At 38.9% G+C, this 24,368-nt stretch overlaps 2 protein-coding genes across 6 annotated transcripts in view; both read left to right on the top strand.

Moving 5' to 3' along the window:
• Positions 1 to 2,591: 2,591 nt before the first annotated feature.
• Positions 2,592 to 3,401, top strand: LOC127543587 (eukaryotic initiation factor 4A-III-like). The gene has a single exon (XM_051969807.1). It carries the CDS (start codon positions 2,620 to 2,622, stop codon positions 3,208 to 3,210), a length of 591 nt encoding a protein of 196 aa, XP_051825767.1. The 5' UTR covers positions 2,592 to 2,619; the 3' UTR covers positions 3,211 to 3,401.
• Positions 3,402 to 13,020: 9,619 nt separating this feature from the next.
• Positions 13,021 to 24,368, top strand: part of SFSWAP (splicing factor SWAP) — a 108,334-nt gene continuing 96,986 nt past the window's right edge. For 4 of the 5 annotated variants that reach the window (XR_007949641.1, XM_051972593.1, XM_051972594.1 and 1 more), the window contains exons 1-4: positions 13,021 to 13,352; positions 16,213 to 16,382; positions 16,978 to 17,109; positions 21,276 to 21,364. Coding sequence is in view for 4 of the 5 variants with exons in the window: in XM_051972593.1 (XP_051828553.1) it covers positions 13,036 to 13,352; positions 16,213 to 16,382; positions 16,978 to 17,109; positions 21,276 to 21,364 (708 nt within the window). In the remaining variant the exon portion in view is untranslated. Of the gene's footprint in view, positions 13,353 to 15,832; positions 16,383 to 16,977; positions 17,110 to 21,275; positions 21,365 to 24,368 lie in introns of those variants that run through there. The other variant, XM_051972595.1, reaches the window with a different exon arrangement.

The following is a 24,368-nucleotide window of genomic DNA, read 5'->3' as shown; positions in this document are numbered from 1 at the left end:
CGGCAAGTCATCCAATATGTTAAACATGTGCAATTCTTTTATGCCTATTCCAAATTACGTTGCACAAGAAAAAAATCAGATCAAAAATGAGAAAGAAAACAAAATGCAAGCAAACAATAACAAAAAAGAGTAAAAATACTAAGTTGTAATCCACACTCAGTTCCCACAGTTCTCTCTCTGGGTGCAGATGGCTCCCTTCATCATAAGACTATTGGAACTGACCTGAATCATGCAAATAACCTCTTCCAGGAATACTGCAGAGAAGGTTCTTGTCCTGCACAGGTTGGACTACATTTATATTCTAATACTCAAAACCTGAAATGCTAATGGAACAGTCAGGTGGAGACTTCTAGCAGCCAGCTGGCAATGCTGACTAAACTTGGGCTGGATACATACTTATCTGTACAGAGATATAAGGGAAACCATGGAAGTGGAGCTCACCAAGAAAGAAAAAAGCCATCAACTCAAATCCCACTTTCTGCCCTCCCTCTGTTAATTATTTCCTATTTATTCTATATATGTCCTGCTTTTTGTATATTTATTTGTAAACATACAATTTATGTATGTTTAATTACATTAAATTAATTATTAGATTGTAGGTTCCTTGAGGGCTGAGACCATCTTTTGTCATTTGTACTCCCGGAGCTTGGCATAGCGTTTGGCACATAACAGGTGCTTAATTAACGTTTAGTGACCAAAACCATCCTGCATAAGATACATACTTGGGATGGTCAATAGTATCCTAAGCTTGCAGACAAGTCTGGTTGAGGATTTTAAAAAGATGATCAGATCTAATAGTTAAAAGACTACAAATAACTACTGAAAAAGCAGTTTCAAAAGAAGAGCAGACTACCCGGAGTGGAAAAATCAGTGGGTAATGACAATGTGAAAATGGTAAATACAGATGACTCTTGAGGCATCTGGCAGTGAAATGAATAAGGTGAAACGAAGGTTTCTCAAGGATGGAGAAGACAGTTGAGTACATTCATAGGTAGGAGCCAAATTAGTAAAGAATGCAGTTCAGAGAGAGATGGAAAGAGACACAAGCAAAATGAGAGATTATTGATGATACAGAGAAGAAATTGGATCAAGAACTAGTTTTGGCAAAGAAAAGGGCTACCTCTTCTTTAGAGTCTAAAAATGAAAAGTTATGTTGGTGTGACAGAAGAGTTTTGAAGTGTGAATTAGATGAGATGAGAAAGTCTAGGAGATGAAAGATAGCCTCAATATTGTGGATAATTTGGAGGCAAGGTCCTCTTCTTTTTTCCCTTAGGAGAGGAAGTATGCTAAAAGGAAAAAAAAAAAAAAAAACTAGGATCACAAGCTATTCCTCAATAGATAAGTTGTATTTTTTAAAATTGCAAACTATCAGCAACCATATGAAGGACTGCACAAAAGAGAAATGCAAATTTAAAAAAACAACTGACAGCTTACATTGAACAGACGGGCAAAGGTGACAAAAGACAGAAATGATATTGAAAATACTTTTTTCCAAGTCTTTGGAAAGACAAACTAATACAATTATGATGGAATTGGGAATTAAATCAATCATTCTGAAAAAAAAAAAAAAAACTTGGAATTGTGTAAAAAAAGTCACTAAAATACTGATACTTTGAACCAAAGAAGCCTACTGTTCATCAGTCAATAAAAATTTATTCAGCCCATACTTTATCCCAGACAGTGTGCTAAGTACTAGGGATTTAAAAAAATAAAAATAAAAGGCAAAAGAAAGTCGCTGATCTCAAGAAGCTAACAATCTAATGGGAGAAACAACATGCACATGTGACAAACTAGCTATAGAGAGGATAAATGGGAAATAATCAACAGAGAGATGGTACTAAAATTAAGAGGATTTAGAAAAGGTTTTATGGAGAAGGTAGGATTTTATTTGGGACTTGAAGAAAGCCAAGAGGCAGAGATTTAAAAAAAGCATTCCAAGCATGAGGGACAGTGAATGAAATGCCCAGAGATGAGAGATGTTCCTTTTGTTAAAGGAACAGTAAGGAAATCGTTATCACTGGCTCAAAAAATTCTTGGGTACAAGGTGGGAAAGAAAGTAGAGGATATAAGGTATAATAAGACTGGAAAGGTTGCAAGATGAATAATTTTGAATATCAGAGAAATGTATATTTGAGCCTAGGAGTAATAGGGAGCTATTGGAGTTTATTTATTAGGGGAGTAAAATGATTAGACGTGAGCTTTAGGAAAATCACTTTGGTGGATAATAGAGGATGGCGTGGAGTAGGAAGAAACTTGTGGCAAGCAGACCAATCAGCAGTCTATTGCAATAGGCCAGCTATGAGAAGATGAAGGTTTGCAACAGAATAGAGCAATATCAGAGGAAGAGAAAGATGTTACAAAGATAAAATCAAAGTCTTTATGAAGTGGGTTGTGGCCCCTTTAAGAAACTGATTTGTGATCCTTTCAATCTTTTGATTGATTTGTGATTTAGTAATGCCAATCCCTTCTGGCTGATGCATTATCAATTCAAGAAGCTAAGACCTTTGATTCACAAATCCTGGTCAAAAGCATCCCTTTGGAAACAATAAACTGGGAAAACATTTTTACAATCAAAGGTTCTGCCCTCCCCCTACCCTTTTTTCCGGCTTTCCGGGAAGTATGGCTGCCTCAGCCACGATGGCTACTTCAGGTTCTGCCCGAAAGCGTTTGCTGAAGGAGGAAGACATGACCAAAGTGGAATTCGAGACCAGTGAAGAGGTGGACGTGACACCCACCTTCGACACGATGGGTTTGCGGGAGGACCTGTTGCGTGGCATATACGCCTACGGTTTTGAGAAACCATCAGCTATCCAACAGCGTGCTATCAAACAAATTATTAAAGGAAGAGATGTCATTGCACAGTCTCAATCTGGTACAGGCAAAACAGCAACATTTAGCATTTCAGTTCTCCAGTGTTTGGATATTCAGGTGCGAGAAACCCAGGCTTTGATATTAGCCCCAACCAGGGAATTAGCTGTCCAAATTCAAAAGGGTCTGCTTGCTCTAGGTGATTACATGAATGTCCAATGTCACGCCTGTATTGGGGGGACAAATGTTGGTGAAGATATCAGGAAATTGGATTATGGGCAGCATGTTGTTGCTGGTACACCAGGGCGTGTATTTGATATGATTCGTCGCAGAAGTTTAAGAACCCGTGCTATCAAGATGTTGGTTTTGGATGAAGCTGATGAAATGCTTAATAAAGGATAATTTTAGAGAGGCCTGAAGAGACTTACATAAACTGATGCTAAGTGAAATGAGCAGAACCAGGAGACCATTATACATGGCAAAAGTAAGATTATATGATGATCAATTCTGATGGACGTGGCTCTCATCAACAATGAAGTAATTCAGGCCAGTTCTGATGGTCTTGTGATGAAGAAAGCCATCTGCACCCACAGAGAGGATTGAATGTGGACTACAACATAATATTTTCACTCTTTTTGATGTTGTTTGATTGCATTTTTGTTTTCTCTCTCATTTTTTTTCCTGATTTTTCTTGTGCAACATATTTGTGAAAATATGTATGGAGGAACTGCATATGTTTAAGATATATTGGATCACTTGTTGACTGGGGGAAGGAGTGGGAGAAAGGGAGGGAAAAATTAGAATGCAGATTATGTAGGGGTGAATGTTGAAAATTATCCATGTATGTATTTTGAAAATAAAAGTTTTAATTAAAAAAAAAAAAAAAATCAAAGGTTCTGATAAAGGCCTCATTTCCAAAATATATAATTGACTAATTTATAAAAAAATCAAACCATTCTTCAATTGATAAATGGTCAAAGGATATGAACAGACAATTCTCAGACAAAGAAATTGAAACTATTCATAGACATATGAAAATATGCTCCAAATCATTATTAATCAGAGAAATGCAAATTAAGACAACTCTGAGATATCACTACACACCTGTCAGATTGGCTAGGGTGACAGGGAAAGATAATGTGGAATGTTGGAGGGGATGTGGGAAAACAGGGACACTGATACATTGTTGGTGGAATTGTGAACACATCCAACCATTCTGGAGAGCAATTTGGAACTATGCTCAAAAAGTTATCAAACTATGCATACCCTTTGATCCAGCAGTGTCTCTACTGGGCTTATATCCCAAAGAGATACTAAAGAAGGGAAAGGGACCTGTATGTGCCAAAATGTTTGTGGCAGCCCTGTTTGTAGTGGCTAGAAGCTGGAAAACGAATGGATGCCCATCAATTGGAGAATGATTGAATAAATTGTGGTATATGAATGTTATGGAATATTATTGTTCTGTAAGGAATGACCAGCAGGATGAATACAGAGAGGACTGGCGAGACTTACATGAACTGATGCTAAGTGAAATGAGCAGAACCAGGAGATCATTATATACCTCAACAATGATATTGTTTGAGGATGTATTCTGATGGAAGTGGATCTCTTTGATAAAAAGAGCTAATTCAGTTTCAATTGATCAAAGATGGGCAGAAGCAGCTACACCCAAAGAAAGAACCCTGGAAGATGAATATAAACTGCTTGCATTTTTGTTTTTCTTCCTGGATTATTTATATCTTCTGAATTCAATTCTCCCTGTGCAACAAGAAAACTGTTCGGTTCTGCACACATATATTGTATCCAGAATATACTATAACCTATTCAACATGTAAAGGATTGCTTGCCATCTGGGGGAGGGGGTGAAGGGAGGGAGGGGAAAAATCGGAACAGAAGTGAGTGCAAGGGATAATGCTATAAAAAATTACCCTGGCATGCGTTCTATCAATAAAAAGTTATTTTTTTTTTAAATCCCTTTGAATTCCAATAGATCTGGACTTATCCCAGCCCCCATCTGATCTGAGCCAACTTGGGACTCTACCCACGGACTCCCTTTAGCTAAATATATCATTATAAAAGGAGCCAAACTAAAACCCTATTTGCAGAGGTTCCAAACATGCCATGCTATGCTATGCTTGGCATGCCAAGGATCTCTACTCACTGGAATACTGTGTCCAGTGCCTCTTTACTCTCACCTATTTCCTTAACTAGACTTTAACCTTACTTCCAATCCCCATAATAAACCTCTTTTATCAATCTAGGTTTTCGGGTCTGTAAATTCCTTTACAGGGGACTCTTGCGCCGCCACTAGATCTCATTTAACTCCCTGACCACCAGAAACTCTAATTTCATTTGGGTTCCCCAAATCCAAACCTCATCATTTGCAATGGATTGGATATGGGGAGTGAGAGACTAGAGATATAGATAATACCCAAGTTGAGAGCCTGAGAGACTAAGAAAATAGTGGTACTCTCCAATGTGAAAAGGAAGTTTGAAAATAAGGATAATTGGCATCTTGGGGAGGGGGCATGCTTGAAAATTGAGTTCAGTTCTGCATATGGTGAATTCAAAGTGTAGTGTAGTGTCATGCCATCAAGTTCAAGGTATTTAATAGGCAGTGTTGAACATATTAAAGTTTAAATGAGGTAAGCCATAAAGTTCCTAGCACTGTGCTTAGAACATAGTAGGTATAAACAGTTACTTCCTTTCCCCCTTCCCAGATGTAAAACTGGAGTTCAGCAGATAGGTTAAAGCTATATAATGAGATTTGAGAATCATCAGCATAAAGATGATAATTGAATCCATGAGAGCAGATCAGCTCACCGAGTGAAACAGTAAAGTGAAAAAGAAAGAGGACCCAAAAGAGAGTCTTAAGGGACACCCACAGTTAGTGGATGTGACCTAGATGGAAATACTGCAAAAGAGACTAAGGAGGAGACTTTTTTTATTATTATTATTAAAGCTTTTTATTTTCAAAACATAAGCATGGATAATTTTTCAACACTGACCCTTGTAAAATCTTGTATTCTAAATTTTCCCCTCCTTCTCCCAACTCCCTCCCTTAGATAGCAAATAATCCAATATATGTTAAACATATATGTTTAACATGTTAAACATGTTAAAATATATATTAAATCCAATATATTTATACATATGTATACAATTATCTTGCTGCACAAGAAAAATCACGTCAAAAGGGGAAAAAAATGAGAAAGAAAACAAAATGCAAGCAAACTACAACAAAAACAGTGAAAATGCTATGCTGTGGTCCACATTCAATTCCCACAGTGTTCTCTCTGGGTGTAGACGGCTCTCTTCATCACAAGATCATTGGAACTGACCTGTATCATCTCATTGTTGGAAAAGTCACATTCATCAGAATTGATAATCATATAATCTTGTTGTTGCCTGTTAAGGACCTTGGCTAAGTGTGAAAGAACAGACCAATTCTCCATAAGCCCCTACAGCTGTGAATCATAACACATTTGAAGGAATTGCAAATTAGCCTTTATTGATGCAGATGTTGCTTGTGGATTGGGAATGAAATAAATTGGAGGCAAGAGGAGAGAGATCAGAGAATGCAACTGCCTCTTAGTCTCCTTATATCGTTATCATCCTCTCACATGAAGGGATCTATTCTGCTGGTCAGAATTAGATCCCCAGCAGCTAGCAGGTAGCTCCCTCCCATAATAGTTGCTGTGTATAATGATCTCCTGGTTCTGCTCATTTCACTTAGTATCAGTTCATGTAAGTCTCTCCAGGCTTCTCTAAAACCATCCTGCTGATTGTTTCTTATAGAACAATAATATTCTATAACATGCATATACAGTAACTTATTCAGCCATTCTCCAACTGATGGGCATCCCCTCTGTTTCCAGTTTCTTGACACTACAAACAGGACTGCCACAAACATTTTTGCACATGTGGGTCCCTTTCCCTTCAAGAAGGAGAAATTTGATAGGAGAACTAAGAAAAAAAAGTGACCAAAAAATCTAAAAAGAGATTATAAAGAGAGAAAGAAGCAACTGTAGAGAGGTCAAGAATTGTAGTGTTTTTCTTCTTTAAAATAATAGTTCTGAGAGTAGGTTTCTCCGGGAGGTTTTCTGGAGGCAGTCAGTATCAGTTAAAGGTAAATAATCACCCAAAATGCAGCCAGCTGGTAAAAATGCAAATGTTTATTTTCTCTTTCCAAAATAGCCCGGTTAGTTAAGGCCTATCTCTCTGCTTGGTTCTAAGAGCTCTTGCAGCCTTGTTCTTTGCTTCTGCCTCTGCTTTCTTCAGCCTCCAGCCAACACAAAGATGAAATAGATTTCTTGTCTCCTTCACTTGGGGCTCGGCTAGCTTTCTGGAGAGCCTTTCAGACCAGCTTGGTCTCAGTGGGGGAAGTGCAGGAGCCCAGCTACCACAGTGGTGTGAGATGAAGATGAATCTGGTTGTGCCCCCAAGAGAGTGCTTCTCCTCAACAGCAAGTGATGCTCCCTTCTCAATCTTCAGCTGTACTCCCTGACTGGGCTCACTGAAATTCTATTTATGCTCCTTCTTTGAGAAAGGGATTGTGAGATTTCTCCCAGAGTGCTCTCTGGCCCTAAGAGCTTCAGGGGAGGTGTGAATTCACAAAGTTACAAAGTTTACTTTGTAAAGCTCCCATACTTGTGAACTCCAATGAGTACTTAAATACTTCTTGCTTATATGAGCTCTCTAAAGGTATGAACACAAGCATTGTTTCTATTAGTACTGCTTAGTATCTTGTTTTAGGTTATGGCCCAAAACATCTCCTTGTAAGATCAGATCAATGATACTGAACCATGCTAAATTAGATAATTATTCTATCAACTCTAATGACTTAACAATTTGTAAAGATTCCAACAAAGAATGATGAGAACTGAGATAAGACCATAAGCCTTAGCAATTAAATATTACTGGTAACCTTAGAGAGAGCAGCTAGATGGTACAGAGGATAAAGGACTGGGCTTAGAATTAGCAAGATGTGACCCTGGGCTACTCACTTAGCCCTGTTTGCCTCAGTTTTCTCATCTGTCAAATCAGCTGGAGAAGGAAATGGCAAACCATTCCAGTATCTTTGCCAAAAAAAAAAAAAAAAAAAAGGGTCACAAAGAGTGAGGCACAACTGAAACAACTAAACAACTTTAGAGAAAATAACTTCAATTGAATAATATCAACAAACAGAGCATAGAGAGCTAAATTATAAAAGGAAATAAATGCAGTCATCTATGGTGATAAGGGAATTTCAGAAGCATTTGTGGCGGATGCCAAGATCAAAGGTATGGCTATCTTTTTATGTGACTAAAGAGAGATGGAGATCATAGGGAATGAATAAATTGAAGAACTATTAGGTTAGGGTATTTGGGGCTGTATCAACAGGCATAGTGAAGTCCCCTAGTATAAGTATAGAAGTTGAGGAGGAAAGATTATCAGGCATTGAATTTACTAAGGGGGAAATCCTGGAGGTTCACAGGTAATTGAAACCAGTATTTTGATTGAAAAGTAGATATAGATTGTGAGACTCTCAAAGGAGAGTTACTCCCCTACTTTGACCAGTATGAACTAGTGTTCATACAAGGGAGTATGAGTGAAAGTACAACTAACACTGAAAAAGACAGTCAGAGAAATTGTGTCATTAGGTGGAAGTCAGGTCTCAATGAGAATCAGAAGCTAAAAGGAGAAAGGAAAAGATTTAAAATGAAAGCAAACTTATTACTAATTGTGATGAATGCATTTAGCACCCAGAATATATTAAAATCAGCCGGAGTCAGGATAAGGGAAAATCCTTGATCTTTATTCTTTACGGAGGTGAAGGGGAATGGCCATACAAAGTGAGAGCAATCTAGCCAGCAGTGCCTCTGGCTCCCACACTCCACCCACCAAATCCTCTACACAATCTCCTATACAACACATCAAACTTGCACAGAATGGGTGGAGCCGTTCTTTCCCCAAGCATGTATTAATATTGTCCAATTGCTAATTAGTCTCAAGTGCTTGGGACCTCAGTGCAAGGACTCAAGAGTTTCAGCCCATTACAGCCCATTATAATGGAATGAAGAGAGAACTCTTGAAGAGTATAATTTAGTAGTCTGGGATTGGAACATGGCTGGGGATGGTGATGAGGGGAATGGAAAAAAGAATTCAATCAGTGGTACATGAAGAATAGCATTTGAAATGATGATCTACAGGGGTCCCCTGAAATGGGGAGGGAAGAGATATGACCAGGGTGAATTCTGTTAATCATTAAGAGAAATTTTTTGAAAGATTTTCAATGTCAATAGTGTTATGACCTCAGGGTAAAGTCTTTTCAGGTCTTTGGGCAGTTCATGCAAAAAGAACAGGAGCCATGATACTCTCCTAGGAGACTGAAATGATAGAATGGCACTTCTCTTGTGAGATAGATGGGAGACAAGGCAGGAAATGAAGTGGCTGAGATGGAATGACTAGAATGGTACCTTCTCTCCTCACCATAGCAACAGGAGACTGGAAAGTTCCTTCTTTTCTAAGGGAGGCTGGAAATTGGGCAGGAGATGAACAGGACACAATAGTAAGGTACCCTCTTCTCCTCTTTCCACCCCAATTCAATGAAGCTGGTGACCAAGGAGAATCATGAAGACTAGGCAGGAGAGAATAGCTCAAGATGTGCCCTCCTCTCTTCTCTCTACTGCTGGGCACATGCCACAAAGTAAAAAGCTGCAAGGTCCCAAATATATTCAAATATTCATAGTCATTTTTAATATTATAGTCAAGAACTGGAAGTAGACCGGGTGGCCATTAACTGTGGAGTAGCTGAATAAAGTATATATGCACATAACATAATATTATTGTACTATAAAAACCATCCAAATGAAAAATTCTAGAAAATTAAGTAGAACCAGAAGAACAAATTATACAACTACAATGATATAAAGCCAACATGACATTAGAATCGACCACTAGTGACTGCTAAGAACTGAAATTAAGCATACCTTTCTTCTCAGAAAAAAGTTGGTGAACCACAGATTCATTATCTGTACCTTCAGGTACAGCCAGTGCTGTCAGATATGGCCAACATGCTGATTTGTTTTTGCATGGTTTTTTTTTTTTTTTTTTGGTGCAAGGAGAAGTTTTATTAAGGAAGGAAAAAGTTATTGGGAAATGACCTGTTTTTACAAAGACAATAAAACATTTATTTTTAAAATAAAAACAAAAAAAAATCAATAAAACTTTTTAGAGGAGACAGTAGGGAATAATATCATCAGAGACTGGGATGACGGAGAAAGCTTCATGGAAAATAGTGCATTTGCGTTGTGCTTTAAAAGAACAGTCAAAACTGAAGAACATTCACAGGTCAGCATGTTATCAATACCAACTCCTTCTTCATTTTTCTTCACTTACAAATAAAGAAATCAGGCCAGAGATCAAATGGCTTGTCCAAGGTTATATATATATAGTAAGAAGCAGAGCTAAAATACAAACCCAGACCCCCTAGCTAGCACTCAATTCATTTCTGAATTGAGGTGAGCTAAAGAACACAAGATTCATCTCCAGCACATACCAGATGTTTAACATTTGCTAAATGTAACTTGGAGCTAGAAGAAACCTTCTAGGTCATCCAATCCAACCCATTTATTTTACAGATGAGAAAATGGAGGTTCGAAGAGGTTCACTCAATGTACCTTAGGCACAGCTGGAATTGAAATTCAAACCTTCTGATTCCAAATTTGATTTTACCATGTTACTCATTTGCCAACTAAATAGGAAAATACAAAGTATGTTAGGAGAGAGATAGAAAAGAGGGATAGTGAATTGTTCATTTTGGCTGGCAGAGTGATGAAATAGGGTTCAAAAATAAGGCAGCACATAATGAAGAAGGCCCCATATAAGAGGCAAAGGAATTTAAACACAAGAGAAAAGGAAGTCACTAAGGAGCTTGAATTAGAAGATTCATATGATCACATCCAAGGAACAGCTAACAATGAATCACAGAACATAAGCTCCATAAAGAACCTTAGATTCTCGCCCTTCCATTTTACAAAGGTTGGGGAGAAGAGAGGTGGCTTCTAAGATAAAATACAATCACCATCACCCCATCACACTCCCCTATGCCACTTGAAGCACTTCACATCATCTTTCCAGGCTTATTTTGGCTTTTCATTCACTTTAACTTCTGGCCAAGACAGTCCATAAGCTATTCCCCAAGGTTGGCAATTACTTCCCAGACTCCAGGCCATCCCCCTTATCTAATAGGCACCCCCTTCTTATCACCATCATTTAGGATCCTTAGTTACCTTCAAGATTCACTTCAAGTGTCACTTGCCCAAGTCTTTTCCTGCTCTTCTCTAGATGTTAGTGTTCTCTCCCTCCAGATCTATTTACTATTTACTTATCTGTGTTACATGTCAAATCCCACAAGTAGAATTGAAGGTTCATTATTTTTCTGTTTTGCCTCCTGAGTTATTCATCCCCCAATTTTTAGCACAGTCCCTTATAACTTAATAAGTATTTATTAAGCCCCTACTATGCGCTAGGGTACCGAGCCAGTTGTTGAGGAAACAAAGCCAAACAGTTCCTACTCTCAAAGAGATTACATTGTATGCTTTGTGTTTACTTTTGTATATTCTGTAAAAAAAATAAATACAAAATGTATACATAGTAATTTCGAGAGGAAAGAAATGGGTGTAATACGAAAGGAAAGTCGGGCTGGTAAAGAGGGTTCCAGGAGGTACAAATGCAAGGGTAGAGAAAGAGGGATAAGGATACTGAAGAGATGAGGGTGATATCCATGGCTACCAAGAGTGGTAGTAAAGGGAGGGCACTTCAGCCCAGGCAGCCCATAATTAAGAATCAAGCCATGGGACAAGAGGTACCCATATGGTAGAGTTGGAATGGAAATAGCCATCACAAAATCACAAAAATGTCACCCAACAAAGACATATAATGTCTATTTTGAAACAGGTATAAAGACAAAAAGTGTACATTCCTTACTCTGATGGATCCTATATTCTATATAGAGGAAAAGATCACTGAGGCCAAATCCTTCATTTTACAGAGGACAAAGTAGGCTGAATTTTCATTGAGAAGATCTAGTCCTCATCTGTGTGACCACGGACAAGTCTTTCTATTTCTCTGAACCTCAGTTTACTCATCTATAATACAGTTTGGACTATATTATTTCAACAGTGTTTGGATTTGGGGAGGGAGGGTTAAGGAGAGCTGGGGAGTAGATATTTCCATTTTCAGATCTATGATCATGAATGAATTTGCTCCAAGCCCTGGAAGGAGTCAATGGTAAAACTCGGAGCCCACCAGCGCAACGACTGGTACATAGTAGGCATTTAATACCTCTATTGGACAGAGCAGAAGGTAAGACCTCCTCCGGGCTTTCGGGTCGGGCAAACTTAAAGGCCAGAGAAGATAAGGAAGGCATGGAAGGATGAAAAGAGGCTGGCTTGGGGGCGGATGTCCCGGGGGCGGGAATTAAGAGGTGAAGGACTCTCAATGCCCGCGCAACTCTAAGCAACTCATGAAAAATGGCAAAATATTGGTCTAACTGACTCCCAAGGTCCCTTTCACCTCTAAAACTAAACAAACCTTTGGAAAAGGGAGGAAGAAGGAAAACATTCAGCTCGGAGGCAGGAGGATGGACAGAATGACCCATCCCCATAACCACCCACTTCCGATTCCTCTACCCCGACAGTCCCTAGCCTTGGAGACGGGTCTTGCACGACCATAAGGGTAGATTTCTCCGTTCCCGGTCTACCAAGGGTAGATCCTACCCCAGCCTTCCTACTCCTCCTGCTTTTCCACCCTCCCCTTCCCGCCGCTCTCCAAACTTTTACTCCCCACAGCTACAACTACAGACCTCATTCGTTTTCGCATTTTCGACACCGGTACAGAAAGTCAAACGAAAAACAAAGGGAGAAATAAAAACTGGAAACCAAGCCCGAGCTGGCGCGCCTTCTCCCGCCAATCTCCTAAGTCTCCCAGAACCAGCCCAATCTGGGTCGCGATTTCCTCCCTCTTGCCCGTGTCGAATCTGCGTTTCCGCGTTACTGACACCGACCGCCGGAAGCTCCGTCATCCCTCCGCCGGAAATGGCGCTCCCGCCATTTTGTCCTCCGCCATGGCGGCGGTATTGAGGCTGCGGCCGGGATGTGGCGCTTCTGACTGACGGGGCTTGACGGCCGAGGCGGGGACAGCGGGAGCATCCGTGCGGCCGCCGGGGGCGCCGTGCCCGCCGCCATGTACGGGGGAGGCGGCGGCGGCGGAGGAGGCGGCGGCGGAGGGGGAGGCCGCGGGAAAGGCGAGCGGAAGACCGGCGCGAAGGAGGAGCCCGGGCCCGGCGGCGGCAGCGGCGGCGGCGGCGGAGGAGGAGGAGGAGGAGGAAGTGGAGGCAGCGGCGGCGGCGGCGGCGGCGGCGGTGGTAGCAGCTGTCGCGTGGAGCTGCTGGTGTTCGGCTATGCCTGCAAACTCTTCCGCGACGATGAGCGGGCCCTGGCGCTGGAGCAAGGACAGCACCTCATCCCTTGGATGGGCGACCCCAAGATCCTCATCGACAGGTCGGTGCCTCCCCGCCCCTCCCCCTCCTCGTTCCCCGCCCCTCCCCCGCCGCCGGCGCCCCTCTTTCTTCTACCAGCCCCCCCTCTTCTCGCTCACTTGGTTCGGTCCGATCCAGCGCCCGTCCGCGGCGGGCGAGAAGGGCATGAGGCCGCCCCTTCCCTGCGCTCGAGGAGCCGCCAGCCTCGGGACGTCTCCGGCCAGCTCTGGCCAGCCGGTCTACCTTCTCCTGCCCCTCCCCCCCTGTGGGGGGAGGGCCTCGGGCCGGGGGGAGGGGGTCACTCGGATGTGGCCTCTCCCTCTCCCTCGCTCTCTTTTTGGTTGTCATTGTTGTTTGTTTTTTTAAATGAGGCTGGGGGCGCCTCCCGGGGCAGCGGGGGCGTCGGCCGCCTTGTTGTTGAGGGTCGCAGATTTGGAGACTGCGGCCGGAATCCTGCACCCCTCTCCCTTTCCCTGAATCGGTGATGTGTGAGGCTAGTGGCCAGTCTGCCGGGCCAGTCTGGAGACAGGGCTCAGGCCCTTCGCGGTCCCCGGCTCCTGCAGGTGACCTTGAACCAGTCACTGCCTCCCGGGACTCAGTTTTCCCTCCCTCTCCTCTTTCTCTGGACCCCAGCTCTCTCTCCCCTTTCGGCTTCTACCCTCCCCCCGTCCCTGCCCGTCCTGAGCCTCAGTTTACCCCTTCGTTTTTTTCGGCTTCCGTCTCCCCTTTAAAAATGGAAGGGTTTGCAGCAGTCCTGGTGAGGAGGCGGTGGAGGCCGTGCGAAAGTTGTGCTTGGTTTGGGGAGCCCGAGGCCTGGGCCCGGGCGCTAATGCTAGGGAGAGAGTCCTTGAAGTGGAAGGCTGTCTTTGAAGGGAGCCGGGCAGCTGCGGCCGACCCGGGGCAGTGCTCGGAGCCGCCCTTTGGGCGGGGGAGGCCGGCGCTGGGTCTTTTCAAATCAAACCTGCCCGAGGGGTTGCACTGCTCGGTCCTGGGAAGGCGACGCCCGAAGGTCTTTGATTTGAAAACAGTGACATTGCATGCTGTAGATTGTTTGCTCCCCCTTCGTCCCTCTTTTCCTTCCCCTGTGTGGGATTCTGAAGCAGGGTTTTGGCAACAGAACTTCTTGGGCCTGGATTGAAAACCTAACAGTGTGACAACTATTAGACTATGGAATAGTATCTCCAAGGGAAGGAAGCCCATCGTTTGAGACATTTAGAACTGGATTCTACAAAGCACTGGAAAATGTACTGTAGGGAACAAACGTGAACTGGCCGGGATGGACTACAGTAATGACCTAATGGGTCTTTTCCATCTCTAACTTTTCTGTTTGATATTAAATGTAGAAATCAAGGACACGCTCAGGGAGATGATGTGACAAGTGAGATCAGACCAGAATCAGATGTCTTTGTGTTCTGCTAAAACTTTGTTGTGTATTAAACTATGGTTTCTATTTCGTGGTAATGCTCATCCTTGTTGGGAGCTCATTTTTCCAATGCTGTTATTTGTTACAAATCAGTTATTAAGTGTGGCAATTGATGAAGATTGAACTCTTTATACATTTTTATACCGTACTGCATATGATTTGGGGTAGGCCTTCTAAAATTATTGGGGAGCAAACTCTACACATGTGAATGTATAATATTTTTAAATAACAATTTACATTTGTAAGTTAAGGAGGTTTACATCTAAATAAAATTCATTTTGAAATTAAAAGAAATGCAGTAACCCTTACTGACTCTGGAGTTTGAGGTCTTGGGTTCAAATCCTGCCTCTGGTGCTTACCCATGTGGCCTTAGGCAAGTGGCTTAACCTCCCTGGGCCTATTTCCTCATATGTAAAATGAGGGGATTGGACTAGATGACTTAATGGTCTTGTACTTTGGATTTTTTATATTTTCTAATACTTAAATGATGAACAATTCATCATTTTTATTCATGACAAACTCATTAAAAATTTAGAGCAGACTTCTGTTTGTCATTTGAGTCTTTGAGACCAAAAAAATCTGGGTATTTTAAAATTTGCAAACTCACTCATCTTATTTAATATCTGAGAGTTGGCTCCATTAAGAGACTTTGGTATAAAATTATGCATGGCCTATCTGTAGTTTGCATTTAGCTGGAGTCTTATCTATCAGTTCTTGAAGGCGAAACATATAGGTGATATTTGTGTGTCCATTTCCTTGGGGGTGGGGGAGGTGGTGATCTGTTTAGAAGAAATAAGCTCTACTGCATCTTCTTATAGTTTTGCTGTATATCTGGTGAACCTCCTTAAACTGCATGTATATGTTACTGTTCCTATTGTATGTGTGTCTCTCTATCACATAACCCAGAACTTATTTCCTCAGCCAAATGGCTAGGGGACGAGCCTAGCCAAGATTTTACCTCCAATGGACGCAAGTTTCTTTGGTGAAGATCTCTCCTGAGAGTTCGGGACTAGCAGAAAGAAGCGAGGAAATTTCGACCGTTTGGTTCTTTCGGATAGGTATTTATGTACTCGGGTTTGTGTGAATGTAAGCTACAGTATTTGACTTTTCAGAAAAAAAAAATTTTTTTTTTTTTTGCAAGTGACATTGAATGGTTGGCAAAACCATAAACGGTAAGAACTATTATTGAAATGGATCCCATTAAACTATTAAAGGATTCTTTGCCTTTAATTGTTAACTTTATCATCATAGAAAGGGATTTAGACTTTTATTAAGATAACTTGAATTTAACAATAGGCAAGAAGTAACTAGCAAAATTAAATATAAATCTGAGATGAGTGGCTGTGTTTAGTTTAAATATTTTTGATTTCTTTATTTATAAAGGGTAAGTATTTTAAATAATCACACACAAAACCTTGATCTTAATTTCTCTACATTGACCAGTTTGTTCATATTACAGATATGATGGACGCGGTCACCTGCATGACCTTTCTGATTATGATGCTGAATATTCCACATGGAACAGAGACTACCAGCTTTCTGAAGAGGAGGCACGAATAGATGCCCTGTGTGATGAAGAGAGGTATTTAGCCTTGCATACGGACTTGCTTGAGGAGGAGGCAAGGCAAGGTACTGCTCAAGAAAAACTTACTTAAGCAACAAACTTTTTTTAAAAAATTAAGTATTAAAAATTTACTCCCACTCATTTTTTATACTCACTCTTTCTGATATTATCTTGACAGTACCCAGTGGATTGGAAAAACAGGAGTCTTTGCGTATCTGAGAGGACCTCAGGATAGTTTATATGTAGAGCCACAAAGAATTTTCCCAGCTTTTGAGGGCAGACTGGGATTTGAAAAAAAAAAAAAAAAAAAAAAAAAAAAAACCTCTTTTAACTGTTCTTCTTTAACAGTATCGTATCAATTAAACTTGATGTTCTTGTCTTTGCCTTAACAATCTTTACTACAGTTCTTAATCCCCAAGTTTTCTTAGCAGGAAGAAATTTTCCACAAAAGACGTGTATTCTGCTATCTGTGGGTAAAAATGTACTGGCAGAAAGTACATATTAATAGAAGTGATGTGTAAACTTATAAATTCTATACCTCAAAGTGAGGTTGAAAATAGTGTTGTACGCTTTATTGATAGCTACAACTTTTAACATTTGCAGTTTTCTGTAGTCAATTTCCTTTGTGTTAATAAAAAAAACCTCATGTTTTTGTTCAAGAGGAAGAATATAAGCGACTGAGTGAAGCCTTAGCAGAGGATGGAAGTTATAATGCAGTGGGATTCACTTATGGCAGCGATTATTATGACCCTTCTGAACCAACAGAAGAGGAAGAACCCTCAAAACAAAAAGGTAACAGCAGGAAGAAGTAATGTTTTAGACAATAGGCAGTAACAACATTTTTGTAGCATTTTACAGTTTTCAAAGCACTTCATCTGTATTATTTCATCATGCCCTGGGAAATCGGTGCTGCTTTTATCTCAATTTTACAAGTAAGGAAACTTGGCTGAGAAAAGCCACATACACCTGGAAACGTCTAAGAGTGAATTCAAACTGAGGATCAAGTATTATTTACCTCCTATGCCACCTCAATACCTCAAGAGTTTCCTTTACTTATTTGGCACACTTGTGCAATAACACTTTTTAAGAAATCTTAGTAACACTAATAAAAAGTAGTTAGAGACTAAATGGCAGCATCTTCTCTTCTGATAAAAGAAAGAGGACATTACTTAATTAAAATTTCCCTTGGACTTGCTATATTAGACCAAGTCGCCATATTAGTTTGTCTCTATCATTGCAGATTGGAATAATAATAATAATAAGCTCACTCTCTGAGTTCTACATGTTACCTAATGAATAGCATTGAGATAGATTTTCTTGTAGGACCTAGTTTTTGATCATGTCTTTTGCTTTTTCTACCTTGTGGTAGGCCTCAGTTTCATAATGAGGGAGTTGTACTAATGGCTTCCAAGATCCCTTTTAGCCCTAAAATTGTTTTGTAGTGGTGGATACAAAGGGGGTTGAAATTATATGGTTCTATCTGAATGCTTTATCATGGCAGAAAATCCAAGTTATCTGCCCAGAAATGATTTTAATGGTACCTAATAATTATATAGAAGTTAGTTTTAAAATTCAATTCAAATGCTACTTCATGAGCCTTCTCTGATTAAATAGTCAGATAGTATTTACTCTGCATCTTGTAGGTTCTAGGCAATGGGCTACTTTCTGGGGATACAGAGGCAAAAATATCCCTTCGAGGCACATAACATTCTAGAGACAGAGATATTTGTGTGTGTATACTTGTGTGCTACCTCTTTGGGGAAGCCATTGGGACCTGGGACTTTCAGGAAGGCCTCATGGAGGAACATTGAGCTGAAATGAGAAGGAAACAAGAGCTTCTGAGAGACAGCAAAAAGCATAGAGTACATTCTAAACCTGGGTAATAACCATTGCAGAGGCAGGAGATGGAAGTCCTATGTGCAGAGCAAGAAAGCCAGGTTAGCTGGATATCATAGTAGCATACAGGGTCCTGTTTAATGAGGCAGAGGAGACAAGTCATGAAGCATTTATTAAGCACCTTCTATGTGCTAAGCTCTGTCCTCTAGAAGCTGACAATCTATCAGGAAGACAGTACTGAAAAGGAAGCTGAAAGGGAGAGGTAAATAGTATCCAGGGTAGAAAATAATCTGAGGAGGTGAATGTTTCAAAGTTGATTTCATCTTGCTGGTGAATGATGAGTTTCTGGAGGTCATGAAATCCAGGACTTTGGCCTATAGGAAATGATGAGATGACATTATAGATTGCCTTCTTTAATAATGAGACAAAATATCTTGATTGTCCTCTTTAAGAGAATTAGGAACTCCTGTGTCCATCCTCCAATCAGAGGGCATACGTCAGAGCCAAGTTTTATAGGATTTTGAAAATCAAATAGCATAATTTGTGTTTGAACCTAGATACAAAAGAAATCACCAGAGTTCATTAAGCAAGGGAGATCAGAACTGTGCCATAGGAAAATCACTTTGACAACTCTGGAGGATGGATGGAAAAGAAAGTCACTTGAGGCAGTGAGGCTAATTTTTAGACTTTACAGTTGTCCTGGTGATAAAACCCTGAACTAGGCTGGTGGCTATATGAATGGATAAAAAGGAGCAGAGGCAAAAGATATTGAGTTATGGATGACTCTGAGATTGCAGAACAGAACAAGTGAAAGGATGGTGGTACCCCCAACAGAAATAAAAATGTTTGATAGGAAGCAGGTTTGAGTTGAAAGATAGAAAGTTCTATTTTGGACAAATGTGACATGTCACATTTCAGATGTCTATAGGATTTCTAGTACAAATGTCAAAATAGTTGTTGAGGCAAGACTAGATAGAACTCAGGAGACTTAGGCTATATATATATAGAGAGAGAGAGAGACAGACAGACAGACATCTAGAGAGAGTCAATGTGATAATTATAACCCATGATAGCTTCCAATGAGGTCACCAGAAGAGATTGTAAAGATAGAAGAGTACTCAGAGACTTGTGGAGCATCAACGATCATAGATCACTTTGAATCTCTTTGATGAGCTAGCATATAATATAACATATTATTCCCAACTGTATTTATCTCATCTCCCTACCAGTCTTTAAGATCTATGGGGATCTATGAGGACCTGTTTCATTTAAATTTGACTCTTTGCCTCTTCTTCCTTAACCCTCCTACCACACTATTGTAGGTGTAATAGATACTTGATTAATGTTCCTTATACTGCCATTTCAAAGGGGTATCAGTGGATTTGATATCGCAGTGCAGAGGTGTCAACCTGGTGGCCCAAACCAGGTAAAAATGTAATTGAATAATGTTTAACAAGACAAGTAAAAATACAATAGAACATAATATTTGAGGTTTTCCAAATCAGTATATAGAGGCTATATATTGTTTGATATCACTTATACAGTGTTGATCAGTATTTGATGTTATTAGATTAATAGTCCAGAAGTATATTACATCAACTTAAAATGGACATTTGTAAAGTTTACAGAGCTAGGAAATAGATGTCCTTTGGGCAGATCATTAAAGTCAAATCCCTTCTTTGAATTGATTTGTCTAAATGTATCTTCTGCATTCTGCTTTTGCAGAATAAATAGAAATGTATTTTATAATAAAATAATGCTTAGCATAATATCTTAAATATAGTAATACTTTATTTACATGAAACTTAGCTGTCAGACCTCACTATTCCTAAAACTCTTATCAAGAAGTACCAAGAAAACAAAGTCTCTGAATAGCCATAATAAATGTCATATAGCCTATATGCTTTTCTCATAGTTGAGGCTATTAAGAGCTGATTTAAGGTTACATACAATTATAACAAACATGTATATTTGGTTCCAAAATCCACAACTGCTTACAGGCAGGAAATTAGTGAAAGATGGGGATGTAGACACAATGACTAGTAAAAATTGATTATAGTCATTCTAATACCAAATAAGTAGATTTTTTTAAACCTGTAAAAAAACTCAAAAGGCTCAGTGTTTTGACATCATGGGGCAAATAGCACACACTTCAATTGACCTTAGGACATTGCTTTTTTTTTTTTTTTTTTCTTTTTTTTTTTTTTTTAAACAAGATATAATTAATAATTGTTTGCCTTGAGTCACCAAAAAAGGATGTTTCTTGATTAGTGTATCTGAGTAGAGAAATGTGTGCCATTCTACTAAAATGATGGAAAATGTTTAGTTTTTTGTATTTAAGGCTATTAAACCCTCACTTATCTGGGGGGGTGTCCATCTTTCCAGAGCATCTTATTCCTTGAGGTTTTGTGAGGCAAGGTTTATTATAGTACCCTGCTTCCAGAAAGTACCAAGCATTTTTATACATTTCATTTCTTCTTTAACTCATTATCCTAGGACAGAGACTTAGAAACATTAAGTGAAATGAAACTCCAAATGATTTTTTGTACATAACTGACTGCATGCTATCTGCCATGTACTGTCTAGATCTATATAAAAACTGTAAAGTCACTCTACAGCTTGGCTAATGAGACATAACCAAAGCACATACAATAGAGAACCATATACAACAACATATAGAAAATACTGAACCCTTTATTTCACATTATGCTATTCAAAGAATTCAAAGGAGGTAGAGATCAGTCTAGGCTGCAGGAATTGGGGCAGTTTCATAGACTTGGGAGACTGAGCATTGGGATTCTTAGGAAGAAGGGTCTTTAAGGAGAGAGAATAGGTATGATAGTCAATGTAAGTAATAAGAGAAGTGGCCCAGCAAAGGAAGATAAAGCTAACTTCTTTCTCCATTTGTAGTTTTTTAAAAAACTTAAGTTGTGTTATTGAAAGTTTTAGTGGGATCAATTAGAGTTCAACAGTGGCAAAGTTTGTTTAGTTGTTGATAATTTATGCATGATACAAAGCAAAAAAAAAAGGGGGGCAATGACTTGCTGTTGTTTTGGTTTGTATTTTTTACTGAATTTCTATTCATTGTTTTAGATTGATTCAAGTTTTCTTTCTTTTTGCAGTTGAAAAAATTGAGGCAGAAAACTCAGAGGAAAATGAAGAACCTTTCATTGCCCCTTTAGGATTGAATGTGCCTTCCGATGTGGAACTGGTATGTGAATTTATGTCTAATAAGAGGCATTTGTTACAATATTTTTATAATATTTGTTGAAGAACTCAGATTCCTTGCTCTCTTTTTAAGAGTGCTTGCAAAAAAAATGAGTTTAGGAAAAGAAACAAATTATTCCTGTCATTTTCCACTGGAGAAATAAAAGGAAAAGTTTCAGCCAAATAACTTGATTTTTCTCTTATTCCCACCCTAGACCCAGGGGATTGGGAGAGGAGGAGGAGTTGAGAAAAGGGAGGGAGGGAGACCATCTTGTAATAATATGCATAGTCAAATTGCCACATTTTTATGTCCAAAATTGTGTTTCATTTTTAATATTTAGTCCAATACCTCAGTGTGAGGACATGAATAGTATTCAGTTGGTCATTGCATTAGTTGGAGTTGTTAATTCTTTCAAAGTTGGTTCATTTTTTCGTTACTGTTTTTTATAAAATCATCTTCTGGCTCCTCTTACTTCAAACTGCTTTAATTCATACCAGTCTTCCCACATTTATCTGAAGCTGTCTGTTTTATTATTCTTACATCACAGTAGTATTCTGTGCAGTCCATCTATCATATTTTGTTTAGCCATTTCCAAACTTACATCCCCTTAATTTCTAGCTCTTTGCCACTACAGAAAGAGCTACTATCATTACGTTTCAGATTCGTTTATTTGATTTCATTCATGTGTGGGCCAACTGATTCTTAAGCATCATTTAGTAACTTCAGGGACATATTTGCAAGTTTTTTTCCAGTCTAACTGGACCAATTTACAGCATATGAACAAACCTGTTTTTCTAAAGCCCCTCATACATATAATTGCAAAGTACTTCCATTCCCCCAAAATCCTGATGTTCCCTCTAGGTAGGTTGACTCCCTGTTTTATATATGGGAGAAACTGAATCATGACTTCTCTATAACAACTAGTTAATGGCAAGATTAAGACTCATAATAGTGCAATGTTAGCAGTCCTTCTAAACAGTTTTCTTTCTATTAAACTGATGCTTTTCAATTAAGGATATGTTAAAATTGGCTTTTCCAAAATCACTGTATGGAATTTTTAAAAGGTTACATCAGAGTGTGGGCTACTAGATATGGTAGAAACTTTTTGTTTTGCTACTCACGGTCCTGTTTGGAACATGTCTCCTTCTCCCTCTTCTTGTCTTTGTAAGGCATACTTCTTTCCACCTTCTAATCCTCTCTGTGTTCTTCTCCTGGCCTTGATGTTTTTATGTCAGTTCTCCCCTGACTTTTCCCCTGATCCCTTTCCTTCAGATTACCCAGAGCATTTCACATCTACCCATTGTATTTTTCACCTGCTTTGTATCATTTTGTAGGTAATTTTCCAACAACTTTTTTTTCTTTCAAAAAAATTTATTTAAAACCTAAATACAAAATTAAGGCAAAAACCACATTGCCTTAAGCACAGCAGAACATAAAGAAGGATTCAAAATATAAAGCAATAAAATTACATTTCAAGAAAGCATATATAATAAATGTCTTACATTGTGTTCAGAGCTATCCATCTTTGCTTCCTTGTAGTTTTTCCCTCGTTCTCTACTGTGTACTATTTACTTTATTCTTTTTCTTCCCTTCCCACAAGCTACAATTATGCATCAATATGTTTGTACATATATGTATACATATATACATATATGCATGTGTGTTTCTGTATGACCATACTGTGTTTGTTTGTCCTGTTTCTATGAAGATAAACTTCTAAGTCTTTACATATTTTTCTAAATCCACCATTTCATCATTTCCTGTACTACAGACACCATTCCAGCATTATATTGTCTAGTTTAAATAATCTAAAAGAATAGAGTGATATGGCTGACTTATAGTGTAATATTCCTGTTTTTCCTCTTGTGATTAAATCTATTTTTAGCTTTAATTTTGTTTGATATCATGATTATTTTCACTGCTTTTTTTTACCTAATAAATTCTACTCCTGATCTTTAGTATTATGTTTGAAACTACTAGCTTTCTTCCCTCATCTAATTCCTGTGTCACTTCTTGGATCTCATTTGTATAAAGGATTTAATTCTATTTACCTTTTTCTACACAATTTTGCTTTTTAGGATCATACTATACTCAACTTTATCCCAATATTTCTTTTAAATTATCCAGTTACCAATGACAAATTTAGACATAGGGTTTACATTTCCACGTATAAAAAGTAAACAGTTTCTTCTTTTTGAATTCCTTGTAATTTGTTTTTGATATTTACACTATATACTTTTTGTATAATAAATGTCATTTTCTATTGTTATAGATTCCTGCTTGTTTAGAGCTGTTAATTATTTGCATAGTGTTAATAATAATGGTAACACCATAATTGCATTTCAAGACTTGTGCTTATTGTTTGTTGTCTTGAGGATGGAGATGGGGAATTTAGGAAGAGAGAGGGGAAAAAAATTTGGAGCTCAAAGTCTTATAGAGATGAATGTTGAAAAAATACATATAATTGAAAAACATAAAATTCTACTAAGCAAAAAAATAAAAATACTTCTGCTTTTGTAATGTCTTTATCTGTAAATTAAAGAGATTACTTTAGATGACCTCAGAAGTCCCTTCCAGCTCTAAAAAGCTATTTCTTTTTGAAGAAAAAGGTAGTATAGCTGTAGATAATCATACTGTGGTCAGATCAGAGAAAAATAGTGCTAATACTTATGATTACAATTTAGGGCCCCTGCTTTTGAATTTTCTTTTAGAATGCACTGTCTTAATATGATATTTGACAGAACTGACAGCATATTAGTAAAACATTCTTCCCATTTTTCTGTCATCCTGTTTTGTAAAATTGCCAATAAATTTTATTTTGCACGACTAGATATAATATCATTATAAAAAAGTCTGATTTTAAGAATTTTATGATTAATGAGAAAATTTTGGTCAGCAAAAGTGGACTTTACTAGGAAAAGTGATGGATGTTCTGAATATGATTGTTTTTAAGAGAGACTTTTTCTATCATCCTTTTGCTGTTAGTCCAAAGGATCTAAATTAGTCT

Source organism: Antechinus flavipes, chromosome 1, assembly GCF_016432865.1.
Source record: "Antechinus flavipes isolate AdamAnt ecotype Samford, QLD, Australia chromosome 1, AdamAnt_v2, whole genome shotgun sequence".
NCBI classification, from domain to species: domain Eukaryota; kingdom Metazoa; phylum Chordata; class Mammalia; order Dasyuromorphia; family Dasyuridae; genus Antechinus; species Antechinus flavipes.
This window is presented reverse-complemented; position numbering and strand designations above follow the sequence as displayed.